General features: G+C 43.8%; 1 protein-coding gene across 2 annotated transcripts in view; it reads right to left on the bottom strand.

The window, feature by feature from the left end:
- Positions 1-18,127, bottom strand: part of msh3 (mutS homolog 3 (E. coli)) — a 56,877-nt gene that overhangs the window by 18,616 nt on the left and 20,134 nt on the right. For both annotated transcript variants that reach the window (XM_041936840.1, XM_041936841.1), the window contains exons 13-20: positions 9,050-9,182; positions 7,744-7,931; positions 6,579-6,747; positions 6,203-6,267; positions 3,464-3,580; positions 3,123-3,230; positions 1,679-1,793; positions 1,035-1,192 (exon numbers count right to left, since the gene is read on the bottom strand). In XM_041936840.1, the coding sequence (XP_041792774.1) occupies positions 1,035-1,192; positions 1,679-1,793; positions 3,123-3,230; positions 3,464-3,580; positions 6,203-6,267; positions 6,579-6,747; positions 7,744-7,931; positions 9,050-9,182 (1,053 nt within the window). The remainder of the gene's footprint in view (positions 1-1,034; positions 1,193-1,678; positions 1,794-3,122; positions 3,231-3,463; positions 3,581-6,202; positions 6,268-6,578; positions 6,748-7,743; positions 7,932-9,049; positions 9,183-18,127) is intronic.

Below are 18,127 nucleotides of genomic sequence, written 5' to 3'. Positions count from 1 at the left end.
CGTCAGGACTGGAAGCTACATGCAGAGCTTACTGCTACTCTCATCATAATGAGAATAATCATCAGCGGGGGGGGGGGGGGGTTCTTCTCCAACAATGGCTTATTGTCTGCGGGTTCCTACAATACCGTGCTGAACCGAACCATGACGAAACAATAGGACCGGCCTCGTCAAACGGCTCTTTCTCATCTTTTCCTCCTCCTGTGTGGCGAGGAGCACAGTGGGATTAGAAGGGATCAGTCTGAGTGTCAGTCCTAGAAATAACCAGCATGTCACACATGAGGAAGTTGACACAAGGTGTTTGAGGGGAAAGTGACTTTTTTTTTTTTTTTTTTTTAGATTAGATTCACTAGTGTCCTTATGTTTAATTGCACTAATAAAAAAGAATCTGCAGAGGTGAAAGTGTGCTGTGTTCTGTCTGTGTTGTCATGGTCACTATCCTGGTCTTCCTGTCGACGGAGACGATGGTAGAAAAAGTCACTCAGAGATTACTTCTTGCGTCTGTGTCCATCAGTGGAAAGAGAGAAACACTGCAGCCTGTGATGGCATCGTTGTGTCACTTTTCACATAATGGAATAGATAAATCTAAGCGTGCGTATGTGTGGTGTGTGCGAGCCTGTTTTTTTTAAGTGTGACTGTGTCATTCCTCATGGAAGTCTCACCTTAATATGCTACCAGGAACACAAATATCGACATGTTGGCGTCACTGGCCGAACAGGCGAGCTGTGGAGCTCGAATGATTGCTTTTATTCAGCTCATGCTTCGGTGAAATCCATACGGCTCGATGAAGCCAATTCATGAATTTCAGTTCATCCAAACTCGAAAAAAATATATATTTAATCAGTTAACTATTGCAACTTTCGACCGTTTTCGTTTGCAGCAGTTCAGAAGAAGAAAGTCATCCCAGTGAAAACTGCTGACCAAGTGTTGTGTGGCTTATCCAGCGTAAATGTTTTTGGACAGAGATGACTTTTTTAGAATCTAATCTTAATTTTACAGGTAAACACAGGTAGATTTCAGCACACTTGTAGTCATACCTGGTGTAAATGCTGTCTAGCATGCCCAGACGGGCCTCAGAGGCTGGGACGTAGGAGCCCATCTGAGCCATAATGCAGATCAGGGCCACCTGGCGGATGTAGGAGCTCTTACCCCCCATATTAGGACCAGTGATTATCATAGTTCTCCTGCCATCACCCTGTAGCAGGAGAGGAAAGAGGAGGGGAGAGGGGGATTGAGGAGGAGAGAGGAGGGAAGAGAATAAGAACAATGGCACAGACAGAAGGCGATCGAGGAGAGAGACAGAATAAGATATGTTCATGCTGTCCTGCACAGCTGAGGAGGTGGGTGGACTGAAAGCTTGGCTTCTCTTCCTATTGGCTCGTGCTCATTTTGCACGATTAACCCACACCTACTCCAACACTGAGCGAAGAAGTGTGTGTGGTGTCATGTAAGGTCTGTACGTCTGTGCATCATGTGTATATTTATACATTTGTGTGTGTGTGTGTGCTGTTGCAATTTTGATTCAGAACTGTCTCAATGAGTAAGTGAGCAAGCAAAGTGTCTGTGTGTTTTGGCTCAAATTTGTTCAAAGCACCCTGAATGAGCCTGTGTGTGTGTGTGTGTGTGTGTGTGTGTGTGTGTGTGTGTGTGTGTGTGTGTGTGTGTGTGCATGTGTGTGTACCTGTAGTTCGGTGAGGTTGGGCACATACTGGTTGTTTTCTCCCATCAGTAAGTCGATGGCAGGATGTCTGCCGTCCCTGATCATGATCTGACGCTGACTGTCATGCACCTCTGGCCTGAACACAGACAACACACTCAGTAACACACACAAACACACAATTTATCACAAACACATTCACACACACTTTTTACCTAGATTACACCTAAAACTCTATAACGATAATCACCTAGATTACATCTAGATTATCATTAACACTGACACCATCTGTCCTGAAGCTGAGTCCCATTCTAACCCTGTTCTGTGTGATTTGCCTTTTTCTGTGTTCATAGTTTTTTGACAGTTTTGCATTTTTGTTGCAAATATGAACATTTGAAAATAAAATCTAGTAACAGCTGTAATACTTGTTATACACATACAAAACATAAACAGCTGACACTAATAATAATAAGAAAAATAATTTCTACGTAAAGGTATTTACATTGATTAGGTAGATAAATAATACAAATAAAACAGATAGAATATTCGATTCCAAAACAGTCTTGATGCTCTGTAAAAACACAAGGCTTCAAATGTCCATGATTATCATTTAATGTCTTACCTCATCAACTTCATTTAGTTCATTGAGTTAATATATGCAGAGCTGCAACAATTAATCAATTAACCAAATAATTGTCAACTATTCAATTAATCACCGATCATTTTGATAATTGATTAAATGCTTTGTAATTTTTCCAGAACAGCCCGGCACGTACTGTAACCGCTTGTTATTCTAACAGCTTACAGCTTTGGACAGAGCCAGGCTAACAGCTGCTAACTGGCTGCTGGCCATAGCTTCATATTATCATACAGATATGAGTGGTACTGATTTTCTCATCTAACACGTGGCAAAAAAAAAAAAAAGCAAATAAGTGCAAAATAAGTCTAAACTACTCCTTTAAAGAACCCACATTGCCATGCACCAAAAGAGGAAGAGTGAGTGGATTAAACGACCAATGGCAAAACAGAAGACGATGACTTCAAGAGAAGCAGCAGGTAGGATGAATTAAATGTCCAAATACAGGAAAAAAGAGAAACGGCAGCATGAAGACATGGACGGATGTGAAGCTAAAACAGAAAAAATGGTAGAAATAGATAATATAAAGGTGTGTGTGTGTGTGTGTGTGTGTCTGTGAGTGAGTGGGAGAGATGTTGGCGTTTTGGCTGAGCACGCTGCTGAGCCTGGTGCACACTCCCACACACAGCCTGTCTGAGACTATAGGACACGACACAGGACACCCACACACACGGACACACAAACACACACATGCACGCACGCACGCACACACACACACACGCACGCAGACACGCAGACACGGCTCACAATGCATCCCAAATGCAAACATAAACTTACAGATACGAGCATGCACGCACACCAATATTTACAGTCATCATGAGAGGACATCACCTGCAGTAGTCCCCTTGTTTAGCCACCTCAGCCAATGAGAAGAGACAGTCCATGGTTGCTAGGTGACTAATAGCCCTTTTCATGGTGTGATAGTGCTCCCCAAACTGACTAGAGATAGAGAGAGAGAGAGCAAGAGAGAGAGAGGAAAGAGATTTTCAAGTGTAAATTAAGGTAAGTGCATATTGTGTTCTGAGCAGACTGACAGCGTACTTGAGTAAAGCAGACTAATTCTGACTCTCTCTGAACCAGAGACTGACATGTTTTTAGCAGTTCTTCATCTGAGTTCATGATCAGCTGTGTGTGTGTGTGTGTGTGTGTGTGTGTGTGTGTGTCTGTCATACTCCAGAAAACTGGTCCACTCCCTCTGGCAGTCCAGAAGCAGCTGCTCTCGGAGCTGCAGCAGCTTCTTGTAGCGCTCCACCAGGAAAGGAGAGTGATACCTGCTGACTGCCTTGGTGCTGCAGAGGAGACAAAGGAACAAGGAGGTGAGGTGGGGGAGGCAGGGAAAAGAAAACACAGTGACCACCGTTAAAATAGCAGATAGCACATATGGAGGATCAACAAGTGCTGGGCTTGCCAGACACCTGAAACGATCACCACCACCAAAACCTCTCAGTGAATTATCATACTGATCCTCTCACTTATATTGTAAGCCCCTGAAGGATCACATGGGGTGGTTTCTAACATGAAAACACACTCTATGGTGAAGTGTCCTGATATAAGAAAAAATTACACATCGTGGGAAAAGAAAACATGAGTAGTAGAGGAGAGGCAATTCTTCCGCCGAGTCCATTATTTTCCACAAAGTGCAGCCAAACGCTTTGAGTAGAGGCACACAGAGAGCAGAGAGGCTGGCAGGAACCAGGGCTAGATCCACAGAGCTGTCAATCCAAACGAAGTTTCCTGCTGCATTGGCTGCAGTGGTACAGATCAGTGCAGGAGCTGCATCTGACTGGAATGTTCTGAATAATAAATTCCATACATTTCATTTATTTACAATGAATATCTGATAAATGTCTAATTGGTTAAAACCAGCCCATCCCTCGACGCTGGTTACCCCATCGTGTTTTACAGCTTCTCACAGAAGATAAGAAGCAGCTCGCCGCTTTCTGAAAACGGATGCTGTCTTTCCATCATCAGCATTCATTGATGTTTTTAGAGACGCAGCTGAACAAACTGATACATTATCACCTTGCAAAGCTGTTGACGGGAACGTATTAGCAAACAGTTGCCTATTTACACATCCAGCAGACATGGAGAAAGATTAGCAATCACTTGAGATTCGTGTTTCTGGCCAGCTGATGAATCTAAGTCCAATATTCACCCTCCCTTCAGCTCACCAGCAGCTCCTCAGGGAAATATCTGTCTCTTTAGCTGCTTAACGCTCCACTGTGTCCCTCAGCTAGTCACTGCCTTTGTCTAACACCTGTTCAATGCAGGACTGGTAATTCACAGTGTGTTCTTGGCTGAAAACAGCTGCCTGCATCTGGAAACGAGGTTAAAGACAGACAGGACAGTGAACCAAAAGAGTAAAATTGGCGAACATGCAACCAAAACAATAAGCTGAAAGACGTTAACTGCTCCACAGAGCTGAGAGGAACTAAAAAACATTGATTATCGTTATAGAGTTAAAGTATTGTGTAATCAGTTCCATCACCAGATTACCTGGTAGTATTGTTTAAAAGTATTTTTACAGTGGTTACCTGCAGTTAAACACACTTCTGTTGTATGTTGGTCATTCATGGCATAGTATAGTTAGATTGTTTTGCACTCTTACTCCAACTGCCCCTGTTTCTGGGTTGGCTGTTGTCATAGAAATATACTGTTCATGACAAAAATATAAATTATTCAATATACATCTGCCAACCAGTCAGAAACATGCATTTTCCATGGCTGTGGTAAACATACAGTATATTAATATATTACTGACAATTTATCATTAATTTACTTTTTTCCATCAGTAATTTGCTGTCTTTCTTTCTGTTTTACACCCCATTTTTCTGAGATTTAAGATAATTAACAATCCAATCTTGTCTTTGTGTTTACACCTGGTATTTTTACCACCTCATAGAGATCCAATCTCTTTGCTCGAGAGCAAAACTTGCACATGAGTAATTTGAGGTGGTGGCAAATTGGCCCCAGGCTCCCTTAAAAAACAGAGTTTTGTGAGTTTTTGAGTTAAAGGAAACTCTGTAAACTTTGTGAAACGTTGTCTACTGCAAATTCTTAATTATTTGTCCCTTCTTGTAAATTCAGCAAATGTAATCCATTAATGCCTTTCTTACATATAACACGTCTGCCTTATGTATGGCCTTCTTTGTATATAAAATATTGCATCAGTTTGTCCTGGCGTGCTGCAGTACCAGCATGTAAACTACACTGTGACTAGATAGATTATAAGTCTTGTTAAAAGCAGATGAGCTGCACAGATCAGTGCAGCTCACAGTTATTTCTTACTGTGTATTATTCATTTCCCACCTGTATTGCTTTCATTTTCACACAGTTCTGTTGAATAATGCATCTTCTGGCACAGAATAGACGTATAAACAGTAATTAGAGGCCTGTCTCTTTCAGACCTCTTTGCTTGCTTGCTCTCTAAATTTAAACAAAACCCATATTTTACATTAGCTGATAACAAATATTTGTATGTTGTGTATGGATGCCAGCACATTGTACAGACACCTACCTAAGAGCAAATTCCAACCACAACACATTTACACCTTGTAATTCTTTTTTCCTTCCAGATCCAGATCAAGAACTGTGTCCACATAGATTTTGCATTTTGATACCAGGTGTAAAAGGGGTGTTAGAAACAAAAGGGAACTATATCACTCTCTCTTTTATACCGTTCAGTGAAAAAAATCACTCTCCTCAGAATCATGCAGCTAAATCTCAAATGAAATATCCAAAGCGGAAAGCACGTTAGTCTGTTCAGATGTGATATTTAACACCATGAACCAAATTTTAAATAGAGCTTCAGTGGCCTTTATGTCAAACTGATAAAAGTGTTGGTGACTGTGACTGTGTGTGTGTGTTCGTCTGTGTGTGTGCCGCTGTGTGAGCTGCATCTGTGAGCTCACCTGCTGATTTTGACCCAGTCAGGTGGAACAGTGGACGCCAGCGAGTTCTTCACCTCAATCAGAAACTGAGGGCAGAGGAGGAAGAGGAGGAGGACTTTGATAAATAAGACCGCAGCAGACGGACAAAAGAATGTGTCACATTTGATTAAAACTGACACACAAACACTGATACAAAAACACACATACAGACATCAGATCATCACTGTGACTCAGTCTTCCACTAAATCAGGCCATCAATCTCCTCCCACCTGTCTTTCACTCTCCATCTCTCTCTCTCTGTCTCACACACACACACACACACACACACACACACACACACACACACACACACACACACACACACACACACACACACACACACACACACACACGGTACCTCCTGTCCAGAGACGGCTGTGTAGTCGAGTGAGGGGGCCCTCAGCATCAGCCGGATTTCTTTGCGGTGGTCTTGAATCTCACTGATGACAGTCTGGATCTGCTCCCTCCTTTCCTGCAGCACTGGGAAGCCGGACAGATCTGAGAACAGCTCTGTCTTATTTCCCGACCTGCACAAACACAGAAAAACACAGTCCAGATGTTACAGTCGCTGGTGACGCATCACAGTACACATCCAAGTAGCCTAGAAGGGTCTTCTCTGTGCAGCTCCATCACACACTATGTAGTGATACCAAGCACCTAGCATTACCCACAATACTAATACGGCACTGTATGCTACATTTTAAGGCCTAGTTCGTGGCACTGTGGTGTGTTTTCATTATTATGTGACGTAAACTTGTTAAACCCACTACAACCGAACCCAAAGAATCTCGCAGTTGAATTGAAGGACCTCTATTATCTATTATAGAAGAGTCAAAGACATTTCTGCATTTTAAAATGAAATATCTTTAACAAATATTCAAATAGTCTCTGGCGGCTGTCGGATCTATGTCCATTTGAAAACGCACAGAAGACATGCACGTACTCCAAGACGCTATCACACAAGACAGTGTTAATCAGTGTTTATCAAGACAATCTTCCCAAAACTAACTGTATTATTCTAAACCCTTCAGGGGTGCTGGAAAAAAGACACAAGCTTAAACAACAACATGTCTGATGACATGTACCCATTTCAAGTCAAAGTCAAGAATGATAAACAATTTATCAGTTCATTAAAAAAATCAATAGATGAATCCATAATGAAAGTAACCCTTAGGAGCAGCCCTGCACTCCACATCTGCCAGACTACAGTGAGTGTACACAGCAGAGCAACTGATGAGTGATTGATGATTGAGCTTCTTCTCTTGTCATGAATAATAATGACCACTCAGACAACATCTTAAGACTATAAACATTTTGAGTAGCATAAAGCTTTGTTCAATCGCACTAAGAGATCTACTTTAACAGTAAATCAGGACAATTTTGATGGTGTCAAACCTAATGCTCCCTGTTTCGTTTAATGGAGATGGTTTTGTACTACAATCTTTTTTTAAGTAATTTTTCTGATTGCAGCTCATGCAAAAAACTCAAAATGGGACTTCCTTCTTGTGCTGCCGGATACTCACTTAGCGGCCTTTTCATTGAGCACCTTGAGGAAACTGTGGGCCGGAGCCAACAGGTCAGGAGTGTCCAACAAGAGGCCCCGGAGCAGCTCCGAACTGATCTGTGATTGGACAGCTGGGAGCAAGGCCTGCAGTTCCAGCCCCAGGCGAGAAAGACTGCTGCAGATGAGGTAAAACTCCTGCGTGGAAGACTGGAACACACACAAACAGAGACAAAGAAGGTATGAGGATGTATTTATATTATCATCACCTTTGAACAAGGTGACTCTGGCTGCCATTATTATTCTACCACCATTCTATTTTGTGTAAGCTCTTTCATCAATTGCTGAAAATCCACAATATAAGAAACATGGCTGTTTATAATCAAGTATTGAAGCAGCTACTGTTTTATGTTTCCTCACTATCGATGTGGCACCTTTAAAAATAGAACCGCTGATCATTAAAGATGAAATCAAGTTAATGATTAATCAATGCTCCACATGGAAATACCTAAGCACAGGAGATATTGTAGATCACACTGACTTCATACTTCCATTAGCGATGTCACAGAATAGTAGCAAGTCATGAAAGGTTAATGAGTAACACTGACGATGTTGCAGTTTGAACGGCCCCGGTGATGCTCTTTTATGAACCCAAACAGACAGTGACAGGAGACCATAAGCATGCCCTCCCCCCATTATGTCAATGGAGCCATAGAGACACAGGCCATTACACACAGGCCCATTTATATACATATGGGCAAAATGACAATGAAGGCCTGTATGTGTGTCTGTGTGTGTGTGTTCAGTGACATTTGATCATTTTCTTTTAGGAACATATGGAGGCGTCAGGAAGTTGAACATGAAACAAGACATCAAGTGCCTGTCTCATCTCACACACGCGCACGCACACACAAAGCCTTCTGACATTTCAAAAATGGGTCCGATGGGAAATGAGATTGTGTCAGACAATCAGGTAAGTGGCACGAGGCGACTGCTCCCTGTTGTTAATCAAGAAGCACGTCATAAAGAAAAAAGAGAGGGAGAAGAGGGAGAGAGAGAAAAGGGGAGCAAGAGAAACAGAGAGAGAAAAAAATGTCTTTTATGTTTATGCAAAACAGCAGAAGAAGGAGGTCTATTTTGTAGTTTTGCCCATTTTTTAAACCGTGGCACTACACCCACAGATCTCATCTTAATCTGTGTCAGAGCTGACAGGACTGATTACCAGCTCTACAAAAATAAGACAAAGGTTGTGTGAAAAGATATTATCCTTGGGGTAAGAGGTGTGTGTGTGTGTGTGTGTGTGTGTGTCCCATTGTACCGCTTCCTACCTTTTTGTGGTATACGCTGCAGATGCCTCTCTCCAGGTCGGGCAAATGCGACAGCAGAGATCTGATGGAATTTAAAGTGAGAGAGTGCGACTCCAGGATCTCCTGCACAGCATCCTGCCTCTCTGAGATGGACCTGTTGGTTCATGGACAAAAAGAAAGAGGGAAGGAGAGAGAACGTAGGTAGGAATGAAGGAAGGCAAAGACTCAAAGAAATCCCAACCTTCAATCCGAGTCATCTGCAAGAAACTTGTCACACGGAGAGCTGACTTGCTTTTGATTGAAATGAACAAAAAGACACTTTGGACTTGGAACAAATAGATGGCAATTCGCATCTAATTAGCTTCTTCTGTGATGTGCCGAGGTTTGCCAGTAGCCTGAGCAACTTAAAGTCAACCATCTATGACAGAAGTGATTACAGAGTCATCTGTATTAACTTGCATATCTTCATTAGTTTACTGTATCTTTAGGGCATCATTTCTGATGATGGATTAGATTTGTTTTACAGGAGTATTAAGATGTGTGCATTAGTTAAAAAAGGTTGCATTTTAGTACTTTTTACAATGCTGCTGCGTGAAACATGAAAGGTTTGTGTCATGTGCTGCTGCACTGCGTATCTTGGAATGAATGTGCCTGAGTGTAATCTGGGTTTTACTGATGTTGAAATTCTGTAGAGGAGCTATCTGGATAATCTGAGAGCACAGATGTAATCCCTGCACTGCGGGAGGGAGAGGGCCACCCCCCCACACACACACACACACAGACACACATGCACATGCACGCACACAGAAACTACTCACACACTCAATATATGGATAATACAACTACACTGCAGAGAGGAAACTGGAATAATACTACACTGTTAAAAGTGAGAAGTTGTTTGTAGCAGGAGTGCTGTGAGTCAGTATCATCGTTTTGGTTTAAAGAGGTCGCCTCCAGTACACTTTTTATGGGTTTTCACCCTGCAGGCTTTCTGAAAACAGGAGCACCTGCTCTGCTGGGTGGAAAATAAGTGTTCACATTATGGGCTGCATCTGCTATCCTCTCTAACAACGCTGACTTATTTAGATGTAAGAGTGGAGAATTTCATTCAAAATATTAATTCAAACGTCAGAAAGGGAAAAAAGAGATCATTTGTGTCATAGTTGTAGCGTGCAAATGCCGCAGAAGTGAAGTCGTCCACATGTCCTCTGGGTCAAAGAACAGGCCTGTAAGACTCATGGAGGATGACCGCAGGACTGCTGAGTGCCAATCTGGGACTGACCTGCAGCTGACCCTTTTCAGAGCCAATATTGCGTGATCTGGACCACATCGAGGACTTGCACAGAAGAAGAAAGGACAAAGGAACCAACCTTGCAACGCACAGCTAAACGTACATCAGTTGATAGGTATGTTTGTTTAACTATATAAAAGGAAAGTATAAAGTTTTGTTTCAACATGTTGACTTTGGATTCAGGGACAAAAAAACCCAGGACTAACAGGAACATTTGTGTGGAAATGTGTGTGATATTTTTATAAAGCATGGATCACCATTTGGTTGTAGTTGGCACAATCCTATTTTTCAGTGACATTTCTGATCATTTGAGAAACGTTTCATTAGTGTAAGCCCTCGTTTCCCAGTTTTCCTTAACCTCAAATATATGTCTCAAGTTTACTTGACAATACTATAATGTGTTTGATAGATTCATTATGTCCTCATTTGGGTTATTGTAGCTTAGATTGTGCGTTCAGACTATTTGAGTAGATAATAACGCGGAAACTGTTATGTTGTTGTACATGTTAAACCAGCAAATTGACTGCAGCTTGTAATAAAAGGTAAGACTGAGATGCCAAAACTCACACAGGCCACCCTCAGAGTGCCTGTATGTGTGTGTGTGTGTGTGTGTGTGTGGACATCTGTCGCCCCCCTTCTGCATTCCTCAGAGACAGGAAGGAGAAAGTAGACGTTCCTTTGATTCAAGCATGTATGGACACTGACATCTGATATTATTTAATTCACTGTGCATGTACTGTAGGTGTACCTATACATAAATATATACAGTGGTATAAAAACGTTTGGGTACCCCAAGTCAAAATTTCTGTTATTGTGAATAGCTAAGCAGAGAAAATCATCATCATTTCTAAACAGCATAAAGTTAAAGATGACAAATTTTATCAATATTTTATGCAAGATTACTTTATTTCCATCTTCTACAGTTTCAAAATAACATAAAAGGAAAAAGGGCCAGAAGGATAAGTTTGGGCTCGCTGCATGGTCAGCACTTCACAGTAACACCCCCTCTGGCAACCATCACAGCTTGTAAATGCTTTCTGTTGCCAGCTGAGTTTTTTAGGTGGAGGGATTCTACCTTTCAAACGGATTTGAGTTCTGTGAGATTCTTGGGCCGTCCTGCATGCACTGCTTTTCTGAGTCTATCCACAGATTTTCAATGGCGTTTAGGTCCGGGGACTGTGAGGGCCACTGCAAAACCTTCAGCTTGCGTCTGTTGAGGTAGGCCATTGTGGAAAATGAGGTGTGTTTAGGATCATTATTCTCAATCGGCAGTTACATGTGGCATCTAGGCCTGTGGTAGCATTGTAGCAGCTAACAATAGCTAAAGCGGTGAGAGTATGATAGTATCTTAGCAGTTAGTATTGGTAGCTAGCAATTAACATTAACAGTATAGGTGAATCTAGCGTTATTGTCTTCTTCTGTTCCTCTTAGCAGGTAGCGGTTAGCACATAACATTAGCTAAATGGTAGCATCGGAACTGTATTGTCTTCTTCTGTTCTTCCTAGCGGTTAGCAGTAGCATTAGCAATAGTTAAATGGTAGCATCGGTACTGGCCACTACCTGGAGCATCTCTGGGTCAGTTGAACGTGGCGGTGCTGTTTGGATTGTGTAGGAGCAGTGTGAACTGGCACTAGGGGGGGTGACTCTGGGACGCCGGAGTTCACTGCCTAACCTCCTGGAGGTGTAGTGGGACTAAGTAGGCGAAACACTGTTGAAGGGAGGTTTCCACCTGATGACCCCCAGAGACGTGTTAGGAATCACTGCTCTTTGGCAGGTATAGAGGCAGATTAGAGCTCCAAGGTTCTTCACTGAGAATGAATCCTCTTTTTGAGCACAAGTATCTTGTGTTTAAATTAACTCACAACTAGCTTGGCTAGTGACTGTTGTGAATAGAGCAGCTGACAACATGGGAAAGACCATGTGACTGCTTGGAAAGACAGCTGACAGGAGGGAAAAGACCCCACAGGTGCTGGTATGGGCTAGCAACCCATGGCAGCAGTGGCAAGCCTTAACCTTGCTACAACCAGACTTAGCTACAACCAATATAAGGAAAATACCCCAAGAGTCAGCGAGAGCAGGGGTGGAAGATGACTCACAGGTGGATTGCATGGTAACGAACAGGATAACGGATATGACTATGCCTTGGATACATGACTCAGTGAGGGATGGGGGCACGGACCCATCTCTTAGGGCCAGAGGTAGCAGTACTCAGGTGACAGGGAAGGCAACTAAGGAGAGCAAAAGTTGTGCAGCAGAGGATAAGAAGCTTCAAGTTTGCCCATGTGGCTGGCAGAAAATAACATCAATCCGAGGCCTTAGAACTCATCAGGGAAGGAGGAAGTGTTTAGCGGTGGAAGGGCAGAGTGGCCGCATCGACCAGTATTTCTTGAGAAGTCAGTCGAATCAGTCGGATGAAGTCCAGCGACAGGTAGAAAACCACAGTTCGCAGGATATCAGTAACACTATCCCTGGAGAGGAGGAGGTACGGAGAGGGGATGCAGTTGGTGTTGAGGGCAACAGGCCAGCCAAGGAGAGAAGCATGGAGCAGAAAGCTAGAGTTAAGTGGCCGAGGGCTAATGATAGCAAAGAGTGGGAGGCAGTTGATAGAGATTTATCAGTCATATTAAGCAGGCTTAGAGGAGATGTAGTGGAGAAATTGGATAAAATTGGAGATGTGATCTACTCCTATGGTCGAGAGAGATTTGGGGTGCTTGTCAAAAGGAAAGGCGAGAGGGTGCAGGTCGGCAAGTCTAGGCGGCAAAGAGAAATAGAGAAGTTAGTAAAGGAAAGGAGGCAGTTAAGAAAGCAGTGGAGGAAGGCGACAGAAGAAGAAAGGGAGGGAATTAAGGTGTTGCAGGAGGAACTGAGAAGCAGGTTAGCAGTACTCAGAAGGGCAGAACACCTTAGGGAGAAGAGAAAGAAGAAGGAACGTGCAAGGTCAGCATTTTTTAGGAACCCCTTTAATTTTGTGAAAGGCTTGTTTAATCAAGAAAAAGGAGGGCAACTTAAGGCAACGAAATCAGAGATTGAACAGTATTTGAAGTCGACGTATTCAGATTCAAAGGAGAATAGGAACATAGGTCTTCCACCTGACATGCCACCATTAGGGGAAGTGGAGCAGGAGATGGATGTGAGCCCACCTAGGTGGAGAGAAGTGGTGGAGGTGGTTAGGCGTGCAAAGGCTTCTTCGGCCCCAGGGCCTAATGGAGTCCCCTACCGTGTCTATAAGAGTGCACCTGGCATCTTAAGGACACTATGGAGATACCTGAGAATAGTTTGGGAGAAACAAAGTATTCCAAGAGCATGGCGCAGGGCAGGAGGTGTCTTCATCCCTAAGGAGAAGGAGTCATCGGACCTTAGCCAGTTTCGGATGATTTCTCTCCTAAATGTTGAGGGAAAGATTTTCTTTAGTATCGTAGCACAGAGGCTGGCTAAATACTTAGAAAGGAATGGTATGATAGATACGACAGTGCAAAAAGCAGGGATACCAGGATTTGCGGGATGCTTAGAGCATACTAGCATGATTTGGCATCAGATTCAGACAGCTAAGAGGGAGAAAAGAGACTTGAATGTTGTATTTTTAGATCTGGCTAATGCGTTTGGGTCAGTGCCACATAACCTTATTTGGAGTTCCTTTGACTACTTTAAAGTGCCGGAGATAGTTGTTAACTTGGTGAAAGCATATTTCCAAGACATCAGACTGTGTGCAAGTATCGCAGAGCTCACAACAGGCTGGCAAAGATTGGAGGTTGGTATTATGGCAGGATGTACAGTGTCCCCGCTAGCTTTCACAATGGCTATGGAGGTAATTATTAGGGCTTCCAAGTGGGTCGTAGGTGGAGAGAGACGGCAGAATGGAATGCGTCTTCCACCAATTAGGGCTTATATGGATGATATGACACTGCTAACTTCAACAGTGCCATGTACAAGGAGGTTGTTAGATAAAGTCAATCAGAATCTCAAGTGGGCTAGTATGAAGATTAAGCCTAGTAAGTCAAGGAGTATTTCAATATACAGAGGGAAAGTAAGTGATAGAAAGTTTGCTATAGATGGTGAGGAAATCCCAACAATTAGGGAGAAAGCAGTTAAGAGTCTAGGACGGTGGTACAATGTGGACCTGAATGATGTTGAACAGGTTGTGCAATTTAGAAAGGATGTTGCAGAAGGGCTGGAGAGAATAGATAAATCAGGGCTCCCAGGAAAACTGAGGTTGTGGTGCTTGCAGTTTGGCTTGTATCCTAGGTTAATGTGGCCAATGTCAGTATATGAAGTCCCATTATCTGTAGCAGAGAGAATGGAAAGGCTAGTTAGCTCTTATATTAGAAAATGGTTGGGTGCTCCCAGGTGCTTAAGCAATGTAGCTTTGTATGGGAAAGGAATGCTTCAGCTGCCAGTATCCAGTCTAACAGAGGAGTTTAAATGCACTAAGGCTAGGACAGAACTTTTATTATCTGGGAGTAAGGACATGTTAGTTAGCAATGTGGTTCCGAATCCTTCTGGGGGGAGGAAATGGAACCCAAGGGCAGCAGTGCAGGAGGCAGAGGCAGCTCTTAGGCATGCAGAAATAGTAGGAAATGTTCAATTTGGCCGGGGAGGCTTGGGGCTTGGCCCAGGCAAACCAGTGTGGAATAAAGCAGGTCTAAAGGAGAAAAGAAAGCTTGTAGTGGAACAGGTGCGTAGGCAGGAGGAGTTGTTAAGAGGGGCAAAAGCAGTTGGTCAAGCCAAACAGGGACAATGGTTGAATTGGGAAGGTGTTGAGAAGAGGAAACTTAGTTGGAGGGACCTGTGGAATATGGAGGAAGGCCGTATTAAATTTCTGATAGGGGCGACATACGATGTGTTGCCAACCCCGCAGAACCTAAGTCTCTGGGTACAGGGCGATCAATCGTGCCCACTCTGCTCAGGTACAGCAAGTTTAAAGCACATTTTGTCAGGTTGTAGAATTAGCTTATCACAAGGCCGGTATACATGGCGGCATAATCAGGTGCTGAGAAGCTTAGCCGCAGGCATTGAGGAGAGAAGGAAGCAGGTGAATTCTGGAAGTTCTAGAAAGGAGAGGTTAGATGTGCAGTTTGTTCGAGAGGGGGAGAAAAATAAAGCTGCTAAGTCAGGGAGAAAGCAGGGAGGTGGCTGCCTGGTAGGGGCTGATGATTGGCAAATGCAGGTCGACTTGGGAGGACAGCTAGTTGTGCCCCAGGAAATAGTTTATAGTAATCTGAGGCCAGACATTGTCTTATGGTCCATGAGTAAAAAGACTGTGTATTTTATTGAGTTAACAGTCCCTTGGGAAAATTCAGTGGAGGCAGCTTATGAAAGGAAGAAGACTAAGTATGCAGATTTAAAGACAGAATCTGAGCAGAGGGGATGGAAGACCAGGGTCTGTCCGGTTGAAGTGGGGTGTAGAGGTTTTGTTGCAGGGTCAGCTGTTTCACTGTTGAGGGAGCTGGGAGTGCATGGGCAAAATTTAAGAAAGACAGTGAGGGAGATGTCAGATGAGGCTGCTAGGTCTAGTCAGTGGATATGGATCAGGAGAAATAATAGTAGTTGGGGGGTGAAATAGGGACAGTGGGGGGGCAGGCAGAGGACATGCATGCCTAACCCGGCAAGAGAAGAGGTTAAAGTCTGAACAAGACACCTCTCCTCTGCTCTGCTTTCCCCGCCCCATCTTCTCGCTCTGCCAATAGGAAGAGAACCAGGAAGTTTAGATAAGGTGGGGGTGTGGCCAGCTAGAGTCTCTCTTTGGGACCATGCGGCCTGTTCAGGTGAGTTTGCGTGGTAAGACACAGAGTTGGCTTGTTTTTTGATCTTTTTGGTTGTTTTCCTGTTTTGTCTGCTTCTTGAAGGAAATGTTAGGGTTTGTTTTCCTGCTCTGTTTGCTTTTTGAAGGAAATGGTAGGGTTTGCTGCTTCTTGAAGGAAAAGTTAGAAGAGGCTGTTAAATCTAGTCTGTGGTTTAGGCCTCCACCTTCAGCACCTTCTAAATTTTCCACCCCCTACCCGAACAAGGGTCTGTATCCAATCCCTACTTTCATCTTTTGACTCTACCTCTTTATTTTCTATCCCCTACCCGAACCAGGGTTTGTATTCCCACCCCGCTTTTTTCTTGGTGCAGTTGGTGAGAGGCAGGGGTAGATGATGGTAGTGTGGCAATCGGCAGTTACATGTGGCATCTAGGCCTGTGGTAGCATTGTAGCAGCTAACAATAGCTAAAGCGGTGAGAGTATGATAGTATCTTAGCAGTTAGTATTGGTAGCTAGCAATTAACATTAACAGTATAGGTGAATCTAGCGTTATTGTCTTCTTCTGTTCCTCTTAGCAGGTAGCGGTTAGCACATAACATTAGCTAAATGGTAGCATCGGAACTGTATTGTCTTCTTCTGTTCTTCCTAGCGGTTAGCAGTAGCATTAGCAATAGTTAAATGGTAGCATCGGTACTGGCCACTACCTGGAGCATCTCTGGGTCAGTTGAACGTGGCGGTGCTGTTTGGATTGTGTAGGAGCAGTGTGAACTGGCACTAGGGGGGGTGACTCTGGGACGCCGGAGTTCACTGCCTAACCTCCTGGAGGTGTAGTGGGACTAAGTAGGCGAAACACTGTTGAAGGGAGGTTTCCACCTGATGACCCCCAGAGACGTGTTAGGAATCACTGCTCTTTGGCAGGTATAGAGGCAGATTAGAGCTCCAAGGTTCTTCACTGAGAATGAATCCTCTTTTTGAGCACAAGTATCTTGTGTTTAAATTAACTCACAACTAGCTTGGCTAGTGACTGTTGTGAATAGAGCAGCTGACAACATGGGAAAGACCATGTGACTGCTTGGAAAGACAGCTGACAGGAGGGAAAAGACCCCACAGGTGCTGGTATGGGCTAGCAACCCATGGCAGCAGTGGCAAGCCTTAACCTTGCTACAACCAGACTTAGCTACAACCAATATAAGGAAAATACCCCAAGAGTCAGCGAGAGCAGGGGTGGAAGATGACTCACAGGTGGATTGCATGGTAACGAACAGGATAACGGATATGACTATGCCTTGGATACATGACTCAGTGAGGGATGGGGGCACGGACCCATCTCTTAGGGCCAGAGGTAGCAGTACTCAGGTGACAGGGAAGGCAACTAAGGAGAGCAAAAGTTGTGCAGCAGAGGATAAGAAGCTTCAAGTTTGCCCATGTGGCTGGCAGAAAATAACATCAATCCGAGGCCTTAGAACTCATCAGGGAAGGAGGAAGTGTTTAGCGGTGGAAGGGCAGAGTGGCCGCATCGACCAGTATTTCTTGAGAAGTCAGTCGAATCAGTCGGATGAAGTCCAGCGACAGGTAGAAAACCACAGTTCGCAGGATATCAGTAACACTATCCCTGGAGAGGAGGAGGTACGGAGAGGGGATGCAGTTGGTGTTGAGGGCAACAGGCCAGCCAAGGAGAGAAGCATGGAGCAGAAAGCTAGAGTTAAGTGGCCGAGGGCTAATGATAGCAAAGAGTGGGAGGCAGTTGATAGAGATTTATCAGTCATATTAAGCAGGCTTAGAGGAGATGTAGTGGAGAAATTGGATAAAATTGGAGATGTGATCTACTCCTATGGTCGAGAGAGATTTGGGGTGCTTGTCAAAAGGAAAGGCGAGAGGGTGCAGGTCGGCAAGTCTAGGCGGCAAAGAGAAATAGAGAAGTTAGTAAAGGAAAGGAGGCAGTTAAGAAAGCAGTGGAGGAAGGCGACAGAAGAAGAAAGGGAGGGAATTAAGGTGTTGCAGGAGGAACTGAGAAGCAGGTTAGCAGTACTCAGAAGGGCAGAACACCTTAGGGAGAAGAGAAAGAAGA

This window comes from Chelmon rostratus, chromosome 5 (assembly GCF_017976325.1).
Source record: "Chelmon rostratus isolate fCheRos1 chromosome 5, fCheRos1.pri, whole genome shotgun sequence".
In the NCBI taxonomy this organism is placed as follows: Eukaryota; Metazoa; Chordata; class Actinopteri; order Chaetodontiformes; family Chaetodontidae; genus Chelmon; species Chelmon rostratus.
The sequence above is the reverse complement of the archived record's forward strand: the minus strand, read 5'-3'. Positions and strand labels throughout refer to the sequence as shown.